The sequence below is a fragment of the Scylla paramamosain genome, chromosome 3 (assembly GCF_035594125.1).
Source record: "Scylla paramamosain isolate STU-SP2022 chromosome 3, ASM3559412v1, whole genome shotgun sequence".
NCBI lineage: Eukaryota > Metazoa > Arthropoda > Malacostraca > Decapoda > Portunidae > Scylla > Scylla paramamosain.
The window spans coordinates 32,225,522-32,238,021 of record NC_087153.1 but is presented as its reverse complement, the minus strand read 5'-3'; the positions used below and the strand labels follow the sequence as shown (position 1 = coordinate 32,238,021).

Genomic DNA, 12,500 nt, shown 5'->3' with positions numbered 1-12,500 from the left:
TGACATTGTATTATTTTTTTCTCTCTCTTGCAAGTAGAGGCGTGAGAAAGTGTTTTTCTTGACCTGTAAAGTAGTGACTATTTCAGCATAAGACAGAGAGAGAGAGAGAGAGAGAGAGAGAGAGAGAGAGAGAGAGAGAGAGAGAGAGAGAGAGAGAGAGAGAGAGAGAGAGAGAGAGAGAGAGAGAGAGAGAGAGAGAGAGAGAGAGAGAGAGAGAGAGAGAGAGAGAGAGAGAGAGAGAGAGAGAGAGAGAGAGAGAGAGAGAGAGAGCCAAGGACACGCAAGGACACAGATGTAAAAAAAGAAAGAAAAAAAGAGGGTCACAACACACACACACACACACACACACACACACACACACACACACACACACACACACACGACAAATGGGTCATCATTACCGTCACTTGAACGTCAATTATAAATATATATATATATATATATATATATATATATATATATATATATATATATATATATATATATATATATATATATATATATATATATATATATATATATATATATATATATATATATATATATATATATATATAAATGAAAAAAAGTCGGGTCAGCAAAAAGCACTTTAGTCCTGTTCCTGCTATTTTGGGGGAGAGAGAGAGAGAGAGAGAGAGAGAGAGAGAGAGAGAGAGAGAGAGAGAGAGAGAGAGAGAGAGAGAGAGAGAGAGAGAGAGAGATGAGTGGATGGATGAAGGAAGAAAGAGAGGGAGGGAGGGAGGGACGGTAACCTAAGTCCCTCACAGGTGGTAGCCAGGTGTGTGAGGCGGCCAGTGACCTCCTGCCGCGGGGTGACGGTGAGAGAGTGCCAGATAGTGCCGCGGTAACCTTCCCAGGGAGGGAGGGAGAGAGAGAGAGAGAGAGAGAGAGAGAGAGAGAGAGAGAGAGAGAGAGAGAGAGAGAGAGAGAGAGAGAGAGAGAGAGAGAGAGAGAGAGAGAGAGAGAGAGAGAGAGAATTAATTGATTTAATGGGTCATATGGCATTGTAAGGGTATGAGAGAGAGAGAGAGAGAGAGAGAGAGAGAGAGAGAGAGAGAGAGAGAGAGAGAGAGAGAGAGAGAGAGAGAGAGAGAGAGAGAGAGAGAGAGAGAGAGAGAGAGAGAGAGAGAGAGAGCGTGTTTTATCATAACTGAGATAAAAAGCTATTCCAACCACACTCAACACTCACACACACACATAAACACACACACACACACACACACACACACACACACACACACACACACACACACACACACACACACAGATGCACATACACGCACCCAATGACCTATACACTCCATATAACACCCACCACAACACGCACCCACATCCACACCCACTCATACACACGCGGCCCTTTCTCCCTCCCATTAACTCATAACAATGAGAGTCAATCCCATCACCGTCTGAGGTAACAAGATCGGGAACTCCCGTACGGCAAGCTTAGAGGGCCACAGTTTCACCATGCATAGAGTGGAAAGTAGACGTCATGCGGAATTGGAAAGTGAGCGACGGGCGGTCAGTCACCTCTGCATGGCGCCTGGTGGAGGGGAGGCCAAGGAGGAGGAGGAGGGGTGAGAGAGAATAGGAGGAGGGGCTTAGAAGGTGGAGGCTGGAGGTTGGGGAGGAGGGTGAGTGAGGGGATAGGAAGGTGGAGCCAAGGCAAATGTGACGTAGGAATATTAAAGAGGGAGAAGGCATGAAGGTATGATGGACAGGTAGGTGATTGCTAGCCAGGATCTTAGCTTTTGAGGGCAGGCTAGTTAAAAGTTTTATTATTCATTTATTTCCATGCACGGTATAAATAAGGAGGTGAGTGCGGTCGTAAATACACAAATATTTCCGTTGAAAACAGTGATCGTGCAGCGACTGAATCTGACGAGCTGTTGTGCATGATACAGTGCTGGATCGGTAAAGAAAATCAAGATATACCTGCAGATAATAGACAATGACATGCCACCTTCTTTTTTTTTCCTGTTTGGTGTGCTACGTTCAAGGACGTTGGTTATTATTGAAGGATTATTTATATTTTTCTTATTACTATTATTATTATTATTTTATTCTGGGTTTATTCGAGCTGACCTTCACGTGTGTCACTTTCAAAGGAAATATGATTGGAAAATGTAAAGGATGAAGAAACGACAGACAAAAATAGGATAGCATTTTATTCTCTCTCTCTCTCTCTCTCTCTCTCTCTCTCTCTCTCTCTCTCTCTCTCTCTCTCTCTCTCTCTCTCTCTCTCTCTCTCTCTCTCTCTCTCTTAAAACAAGGTCACGCTGGGGTTATTCACCTGTAATTGGACCATCGACATGACCTCCAAGCTCCACTGCGTGTGCGTGTGCGTGTGCAAGTGTGTGTGTGTGTGTGTGTGTGTGTGTGGGCGGTGATGGGTGCGCGAGGGGTTTGTGAGTGCGCAAAACTGGTACATTACGCACACACGTTACACTAAATCAATCCACGACCCACAAAGCAACGCGGGTGAGGGTGCACTGAGACACATCCTGATTCATGCATATTTCCCGCAACCAATGACCAGAGGAGTGCGAGTAAAGTCTTTCAACTTGCACTATATGGCTCTGTACGAGTATACGCGGCCTTATTTTCACCACTGCTGAACTCTCATCATATTCCAATTAGCCGTTGGTAAGAAAATTGGAAATGTAGGTGGGGAGGTGTTTCACTTGCACTAAATGAATCTGTATGCGGCCTTAATTCCACTACTTTTGCTCATCCATCATACTCGTCCACCCACCATCACCACCTCCTCCTCCCTCTTATTTTCCCTTGAATATCGGCACCATCTCAGCATTACTTATATTAAAGAATGTACACCTTGACTGAAGGCAATGAGTAATCATACATGCATTTGGCAAATATGGAAATCTTGTTATCAGCATACGTATGTGTGGTATTTAACTATTCATTTTAGGGCACGCGGGCCTATGATAAGTACTCTAAAAGTACACAGGTCTGAGACTAATGAGAATACTTAGCTGAGTTGTCCGTATGAATAGAGTCCCTAGAAAGAAGGCGGAAGTGGCGCGGCTTGATGTTGTACAACAAATATTGAATGTAATGGACGAATCCTTGAGTGTAACTGTGTAACTGACTGGCCTAAAGTGGGGTATAAGAAAATTTCTGTTTTTCTTATTTATTTTTCTTACTTTAATTTAATTCTATTTTATTTGTTATTGAATTTTCTACTTTTAATATTTATTTATTTATTCACACATTAATTTATTTCAAACATACAACATACACAATGCATACACGTTCATTCTCTCAAACACGCTTCAGTCAAATGGGGTTCATAATCCTATCATAAAATTATTACCTTTTCTTGGGGCAAGAAACAGGAAAGGGCAACAAACATCCACAAATGTAGGGAGGCTCACAGAATTATTACTGATTATGTATGTATGCCACTCTCTCTCTCTCTCTCTCTCTCTCTCTCTCTCTCTCTCTCTCTCTCTCTCTCTCTCTCTCTCTCTCTCTCTCTCTCTCTCTCAGCTAAAGGTGAGTGTTAGACAGTTAGACTGAAACAAACAGTTAGGTTGAAATAGAAAAAGTAAAAAAAAAGTTATGTGGAAGAAAAGTGATAATAAACAAAATCTCAAAGTCTTAGGAAACTGAACTAAAAAACTGTCCTTTGATTTTCTTGGGAGGCTGTTGCTTCTCAGCCTCCTCCATCCATTAAGAAACTAAACGAAAATATCCTTTGAATTTTTGGGAGGCTGTTGCTTCTCAGCCTCCTCCATCCATTAAGAAACTAAACGAAAATATCCTTTGAATTTTTGGGAGGCTGTTGCTTCTCAGCCTCCTCAGGTCGTCTGCTCCATCCATTGAGAAACTAAAATAAAATGTTCTCCTTTGATTTTCTCGGGAGGCTGTTACTTCTCAGCCTCCTCAAGTCGTCCATCCATTAAATCCGAAATAAAATATCCTTTGATTTTTCTAGGAAGGCTGTTACTTCTCAGCCTCCTCAAGTCGTCCATCCATTAAGAAACTGAAATAAAATATCCTTTGATTTTTCTAGGAAGGCTGTTACTTCTCAGCCTCCTCAAGTCGTCCATCCATTAAATCCGAAATAAAATATCCTTTGATTTTCTAGGAAGGCTGTTACTTCTCAACCTCCTCAAGTCGTCCATCCATTAAATCCGAAATAAAATATCCTTTGATTTTCTAGGAAGGCTGTTACTTCTCAGCCTCCTCAAGTCGTCCATCCATTAAATCCGAAATAAAATATCCTTTGATTTTCTAGGAAGGCTGTTACTTCTCAGCCTCCTCAAGTCGTCCATCCATTAAGAAACTGAAATAAAATATCCTTTGGTTTTCCCGGGAGGCTGTTACTTCACAGCCTCCTCAAGTCGTCCATCCATTAAGAAACTGAGATAAAATATCATTTAATTTTCTCGGGAGGCTGTTACTTCTCAGCCTCCTCAAGTCGTCCATCCATTAAGAAACTGAAATAAAATATCCTTTGATTTTTCTAGGAAGGCTGTTACTTCTCAGCCTCCTCAAGTCGTCCATCCATTAAATCCGAAATAAAATATCCTTTGATTTTCTAGGAAGGCTGTTACTTCTCAGCCTCCTCAAGCCGTCCATCCATTAAGAAACTGAGATAAAATATCATTTAATTTTCTCGGGAGGCTGTTACTTCTCAGTCTCCTCAAGTCGTCCATCCATTAAGAAACTGAAATAAAATATCCTTTGATTTTCTCGGGAGGCTGTTACTTCTCAGCCTCCTCAAGTCGTCCATCTATCCATTAAGAAACTAAAGTAAAATGTTCTCCTTTGATTTTCTTGGGAGTGTGTTACTTCTCAGCCTCCTCAAGTCGTCTGCTCCATCCGACGCCGCAGAGGAAGGGTTTTTAATGGATGTCACTTCTCAGACTCTTCCTCTGTGGCGTCAAAAGTCATATATGAGTCAACGATTTTTTGGTTCTCTAAGAGGGAGACTCGTACCTTTAAGAAAAGGCTTTCCAAGATGTTCCTCTGAGACTCATCACCAGTAATGAACGCCTTGTGCTCGGCGGCGGTCATCGGAACGCTCATCTTGTGCCTTTCGTCTTGGCCATCTTGATGCTCTAAAGGCATCGCGTCTGCCTCAGTGGGTCCTTCTGCCACACTGCTATAAGAGGGAAAGTAATCATCCTCCACGAATTCCTTCAGCGGTTCTTTCTTCATCAAGTTATTTTCTTCAAAATTCATTTGTCGGTTTTCCTGCTCCTCAGCTTTCACTGCTTCTCTTTCCTGTAGAGCTATTTCCTCGCTGACATCAATTAACCTTTCCAGCTCTTCAGTCAACACGTCCTCTTTTACCTGCAGATACATCAACCTTTCCAGCAACATGGCATCATTTTCCAGCACAGCTATTTCCTCATTGCCATCCATCAAACTTTCCAGCTCTTCAGTCAACATGTCCTCCTTTACCTGCAGATACATCAACCTTTCCAGCAACATGGCATCATTTTCCAGCACAGCGATTTCCTCGTTGCCATCCATCAACCTTTCCATCTCTTCATGCAACATGTTCTCTCTTACCTGCACAGCCATTTCCTCGCTGACATCCATCAGTTTTTCTAGCTCTTCATGCAACATCGCATCTTCTTCCTCTCTTACCTGCAGAGCCATTTCCTCGCTGACATCCATCAGTTTTTCTAGCTCTTCATGCAACATCGCATCTTCTTCCTCTCTTTCCTGCACAGCCATTTCCTCGCTGACATCCATCAACATTTCCAGCTCTTCATGCAACATCGCATCTTCTTCCTCTTTTTCCTGCACAGCCATTTCCTCGCTGACATCCATCAACATTTCCAGCTCTTCATGCATCATGTCCTCTTTCACCTGCAGAGCCATTTCTTCGCTAACATCCATCAATCTCCAGAGCTCTTCATGCAACATGTCCTCTTTTACCTGCAGAGCCATTTCCTCGTTGCTGACATCCATCAATCTTCTGAGCTCTTCATGCAACAAGTCGTCTTTTTCCTGCATAGCCATTTCCTCGTTGCTATCCATCAACCTTTCTAGCTCTTCATGCAACAAGTCGTCTTTTTCCTGCACAGCCATTTCCTCATTGACATCCAACAGTCTTTCTAGCTCTTCATGCAACAAGTCGTCTTTTTCCTGCACAGCCATTTCCTCGTTGCTATCCATCAACCTTTCTAGCTCTTCATGCAACATGTCGTCTTTTTCCTGCACAGCCATCTCCTCATTGACATCCAACAGTCTTTCTAGCTCTTCATGCAACATGTCGTCTTTTTCCTGCACAGCCATTTCCTCGTTGCTATCCATCAACCTTTCTAGCTCTTCATTCAACAAGTTGACTTTTTCCTGCACAGCCATTTCCTCATTGACATCCAACAATCTTTCTAGCTCTTCATGCAACAAGCCGTCTTTTTCCTGCACAGCCATTTCCTCATTGACATCCAACAATCTTTCTAGCTCTTCATGCAACAAGCCGTCTTTTTCCTGCACAGCCAATTCCTCACTGACATCCATCAATCTTTCTAGCTCTTCATGCAACATGGTATCTTCTTTTTCCTGCACAGCCATTTTCTCGTTGATATTCATCAACTTTTGCATTTGTTCATGCAGAATGGCATCTTCTTCCCCTTTTCCCTGCACAGTCATTTCCTCGTTAACATCCATCAATCTTCTGAGCTCTTCATGGAACAAGTAATCTTCCTCTTTTTCCTTCAGAATCATTTCCTCATTGACTTTTATCATCTTTTTGAGCTCTTCCTTTAGTATGTCATTTTCTTCCTGTTTTTCCTGCAGAGAGATGGAGAGCTGGTGCTTTTCTTGCCACAGAAGGCGTAGATTTTCATCCTTCTGGCGCGCTATGCTTACCAGACTCTCCTTCAACATGTTATTTTCCTCCTCCCTCTGCTGCAGAGCCAGGAAGAGCTGATCCTTTTCGTGCAGCAAAAGGCGCAGGTGTTGCTCCCTCTGCTGCGCAACGCTTTTCAGCCTTGCTTTCTCAGTGGTCAGATCAGCATAGTCCTTCTTCAGCCTGAAGTGACCACTCTTCAGGCCGAAGTGCTTCTTTTGGAGCCAGTGCAGCTCCTTCCGGACCACAGCGTGGTCTTCCTTCAGGCGGTCAAATTCCCGCACAGTCTCCTGGTGGCCCTTTGTAAGGCCCAGGTGTTCCCTGTGCAGGCCCGCCTGCTCCTCCTGCAGGCTACGGTGCTCGCCCTGCAGCTTGCGGAGGGCGTCCAACACAACCAGGTGCTCAGAGAGCAGCCCGGTGTGTTCTCGGCTCAATGCAAGGTGTTCCTCTTGGGCACCCTGCAGAGCCTCCTTCAGAGAGGTGACCCTCTGGGTGAGGGTCAACCTCTCAGCCAGGCCAGTGCTGCTCAGGACGAGCAGCTCCTGGCGGTCCTTGACACACTGCACCAGTGGCCGGTGAGGCCTCCTGGTGCAGCTGACGAGCCAGGGACCTGTCAGCACTATCAGAAATATTCTTAACATAAGTTTCATCTCGTTCCTTAAATCAAATGTTGGTGTGCATAAAGAAATGCAGGTGTGAGGAGAAGTTGGCAATCTAAGTTGGTGTTTCGTTGCCACACCTACACACACTGCAGACTGTTTTGTCTGGTGTTTTTCTCCACAGGCCTGCACGTGGCAGTCCCAGTATTCTCAGCTATTTTCATGCTAACTGCTCTTCTGATCTTGCTAATTGCATGCCTCCCCTCCTTCCGCGGCCTCGCTGCACAAGACTTTCTTCTTTCTCTCACCCCTATTCTGTCCACCTCTCTAACGCAAGAGTTAACCAGTATTCTCAATCATTCATCCCTTTCTCTGGTAAACTCTGGAACTCCCTGCCTGATTCTGTATTTCCACCTTCCTATGACTTGAATTCCTTCAAGAGGGAGGTTTCAAGACACTTATTCACCAATTTTTGACTACTGCTTTGACCCTTTCATGGGACTGGCATTTCAGTGGGCATTTTTATTGGATTTTTGTTGCCCTTGGCCAGTGTCCATCCTACATAAAAAGAAAAAAGAAAAATACGCACATTGGCAGTCCCTATAATTACACATCTAAGCCTAAAAGAGATGAATGATTGATAATATTAAGCTTCAAGTGACGAGTGGCATTAAACTTGAAATAGTAAATGAATTTCAAAATAATACAAAATTTTGAAAAGGAGAATAACTACGAGTACTTTACTGGAATATGTATCTTCAAAACTGCACACCTGAGCCAAAAATAAGCGAACGAATCACAAAACTGTATATGCCAAGTGACCGACAACCTCAGGCGAAGCCAAGGATTCTACATAATTATACATTCGTTGGGCGAGGCATAGAGAGGAGAGTGTGTCACTCGGTGGCTCCGTGGCTGTCTTGATGCAGGGACGGTTACAGCAGTGCGATCAGCTGATTTTGCCAGCTCTCGGCTCAAAGTAAACTTCCCATTTTTGCTCGTATACAAAAGTCATACATTTTCACAAGATGAGCGGAATAAAGAAGAAAATGCCGTTAACAAAAAGAGTACAATTAAAGGCAAATAAAAGCATTACAACAACAAAGACATGAATGAAGCCTTGTTAGGAATAGGTAGTGTGGGATATACCATTGTACCATAGCTTTCTTTACTCTTTCTTTCCTTTCTTTCCTTTCAGTGGGAACTTCACCAACTGCCTTTTGGGAATCGAGGTATGACATCTGTCTGCATAGCACTCTTGAAGATGTCATGAGAGAGGTCAAATAAGTGGGAGGAAAAGGAACGCTTACTGAAGAAACTATGCTGTACATTATTTTTTACTTGTCATTTTCAATGTATTTTACCATTTTGCCTCGATTTACGGTTTTCTTTGATTTCCAAGCGAAGTACGTCAGACTGACGCTTGAATTTCTGATCTAAAAGTTCTGGTTGGGCAGAACCTATTTAGTATTGTTCAGTGCTTCAAAAACTCAATTCTTCCATCTATCAACTCGACACAAGCTTTCAGATAACTTTTCCCTTTTTTTCAGTGCCACTTGACTGTGTCCCTCTTTTTCACTGAACATCCTCGGTCTATCCTTTATTTATAATCTAAATTGGAAACGTCACATCTCATCTCTAGCTAAAACAACTTCTATGAAGTTAGGGGTTCTGAGCCTTATTCGCCGGATTTCTCTCACCCGTTTCCCCCCTCCCCGCAACATGCTAACTCTTTACGGGGGCCTTATCTGTTCCTGTATAGAGTATGCTTCACATGTATGGGGGGGGGGGGAAGGTGGATTTCCACTCATACCACTTTTTTACACAGGGTAGAATCAGAAGCTTTTCTTCTTATCAACTCCTCTCATCTAACTGACTGTCTTCGACCTCTCTCTCACCGCCGCATTGTTGCAAGTCTTGCTGTATTTTACTGCTATTTTCAAGTTAACTGTTCTTCTGATCATGCTAACTGCATGCCCCTCCTTCTACCGCGGCTTCGCTGTACAAGACCTTCTCCTTTCTCTCACCTTTATTTTGTCCACTTCTTTAATGCAAGAGTTAACTTTTATTCTCAGTCCTTTATTTCTTTCTCTGGTAAACTCTGGAGGTCCGTGCCTGCTTCTGAATTTCTTCCTTCCTATGACTTGAACTCTTTCATGAAGGAAGTTTCAAATTTCTTATCCTTTAATTTTTATTGACCGCTGTTGACTCTTTTTGGGGATCGGCACCTCATTGGGTCTTTTTTTCTTATAATTTTTACTGCCCTTGGTCGGTGCCCCTCCTACATAATATATATATATATATATATATATATATATATATATATATATATATATATATATATATATATATATATATATATATATATATATATATATTTATTTATTTATTTTGAAGAGGGACAACATTGTGAAAGTGCAACTCTCTCTCTCTCTCTCTCTCTCTCTCTCTCTCTCTCTCTCTCTCTCTCTCTCTCTCTCTCTCTCTCTCTCTCTCTCTTCTTTTCTTCTTCTTCTCCAAAATCTAGGGCTTCATAATATTATTATGGGTTCTGGTGGATTTGTTCAATGGCACCCTTTTCCCAACACCTTCAGTCTTCAGTCTGATACACTAATATTAAGACCAACGGGGATGTGAGGCCAAAGGTATGTCCACTATACTCATACTGTCTCTGTCGACGTCTAGGTCAAATCAATGCCTCTATAGATTTTGGGTCGTGTGTGTATCACTCATTATAATGTCTCGTGTGTGTGTGTGTGTGTGTGTGTGTGTGTGTGTGTGTGTGTGTGTGTGTGTGTGTGTGTGTGTGTGTGTGTGTGTGTGTGTGTGTGTGTGTGTGTGTGTGTGTGTGTGTGTGTGTGTGTGTGTGTGTGTGTGTGTGATAGGAATGAATTAAGATCAACTATTTCAAAATGTAACACGCTTCTATGACAATCATACAATATTCTGCCTTATATGCTCCGATACAAGCAGCGCGTGCATGTGTACTGTACGTGGCTGTATTTCCACTAGTACATACACATTACATATTTGCTTCTCGGCGTTCTTTAACTCTATCGACTCCATCTCCACTTCTTTTATATGCACATTAGTTACCTCCTCCCCTTCTTCTTCTGTTTTACGTAAAGCCTGAAATAGTTATACCACTCTTTTTCTTGGCAGTGGATTGTTTAGAATTTATACTCTATGCTTGCGTCAGAATATTTCATTAACTTTATAAAGAAGCTATGGTAGTCAAAAGCGTTAAACGATGCGCGTTCGATCCTGGCTCACAGTAGTTTCTCAGTGGGAGAGGCAGCGCTTTTTTCTCACAACTGCAGCCAGACGGAAAGTGATTCATTGTTGTAGCTGCATAAATTGATGAGTTCCCAGTTAAACCTTTAAATATCTGTAAACTTATATAATTTCAACATCCCTCCTAGCTAAAAATATGAATGTTAGTTGATTTTATTTGAATTTTATGTAGACTAACTGATTATTAAAATTAATCACTCTAAGGTACACATTATACACATCCTGTTCCTTCCTTTCCTCAATCTGCACACACAACATGCATTTATAATTACACCATTACATCTCACCTCACTTATCACTTCTAGACTAACCTTAGCACTTCCATGTCCATTTCATGAAATTTCTGTAATTCCATACACACACACACACACACACACACACACACACACACACACACACACACACACACACACACACACACACACACATGGTCACGGCTAGCCAATGACCCCCGCCTGGCTGGAAACGTGGGGCGCCTTTGCACCTGGGGAGACTGAGAAGGGAGAGAAGAAGGGTGTGGGGGGGTGGTGGGAGAGAAGTCAGAGAGGGAGAGATAAAAGAGGGAGGGAAAAACTTCAGAAAATAGGAAGGGGAGACGACAAAAAAAGACGCTTAATTTTTTGATACAAAGAGGTAACCGAGCCGGTCATGAGATTAAGTTTAATCCGCCTGTGCTCATGATGTTTTCACTTGGCAAATAAAAGACGGGAATGACTCTCTCTCTCTCTCTCTCTCTCTCTCTCTCTCTCTCTCTCTCTCTCTCTCTCTCTCTCTCTCTCTCTCTCTCTCTCTCTCTCTCTCTGGCCAGCCTGGGAGTGCACCCCGAGGCACCCATCCACCCAACGTGAAGAGGACATGAACTCTAGTGAACCTCAGCAGCTACATGCAAAAAGAACTTGGCCAGCTCGTACCAGGTCCCAGTGATGCAAGGATCCCCATTGTGAGCCTGGCGACAACCCCTTCCTCCTCCTCCTCCTCCTCCTCCTCCTCCTCCTTCTCCTCCTCCTCCTATTGCTCCACCTTGCACTGGGCCACATGAGAGAAACCCCCTACTAGAAAAAGAATAAAATGACGCTAGTTATGTTTCTCCGCTAGAATCACATGCAAGTGTTTCTCAAGGAAGCTTGGGTGTGGAGGGTGTCATTGCCCTGTGTGTGTGTGTGTGTGTGTGTGTGTGTGTGTGTGTGTGTGTGTGTGTGTGTGTGTGTGTGTGTGTGTGTGTGTGTGTGTGTGTGTGTGTGTGTGTGTGTGTGTGATGGGAGAGGGCAGGGATGTTAAAGGGTAATGCGACACTCCCCTCCCCCCTCTCGACCTGCGGGGAGGAAGGGGGCAGATGGAGGCACTGGGAATAGAAGAAAAACTGAGAGGAGAGGGAAGAGGAAAAGCTTTAGTATGTGTTGGGGTAGAGATGCATATGTGCGTGTATGATTTGGAAAGTTAGTGTATTTGAGAGAGTGTATGTGAACTTTAAACGGTTTGTGTACGCGTCTGTGTGTACGGTGATGTGTGGGTGGATGTGTACCTGTGGGTGAGTGATGTCTAGTGTTGAGTTATTAGGGAACATTAAAAGAAGACTAGGTAAATTCATGGATGAGAATGATAGACGGAAACAAATACGTATGTTTCAAGCAGGGACTGCCATGTGTAGGACTGCTGGCTTCTTGCAGTTTCCTTTATTTTCTTTTGTTCTTATGTTCTAATTTCATTCGAGGTTAAGAGACGAGGTGATGCTCAACGTACGTAGCGCTGATTGGGAAATACACCATGAGCAT

General features: G+C 43.1%; 1 protein-coding gene and 1 long non-coding RNA gene across 2 annotated transcripts in view; both read right to left on the bottom strand.

Moving 5' to 3' along the window:
- Positions 1 to 12,500, bottom strand: part of LOC135093841 (uncharacterized) — a 333,879-nt gene that overhangs the window by 138,777 nt on the left and 182,602 nt on the right. The gene's annotated exons all lie outside the window — the stretch shown is intronic.
- LOC135093812 (golgin subfamily A member 6-like protein 25) lies at positions 3,595 to 7,511 on the bottom strand. Its single transcript, XM_063993392.1, has one exon. It carries the CDS (start codon positions 7,483 to 7,485, stop codon positions 4,885 to 4,887), a length of 2,601 nt encoding a protein of 866 aa, XP_063849462.1. The 5' UTR covers positions 7,486 to 7,511; the 3' UTR covers positions 3,595 to 4,884.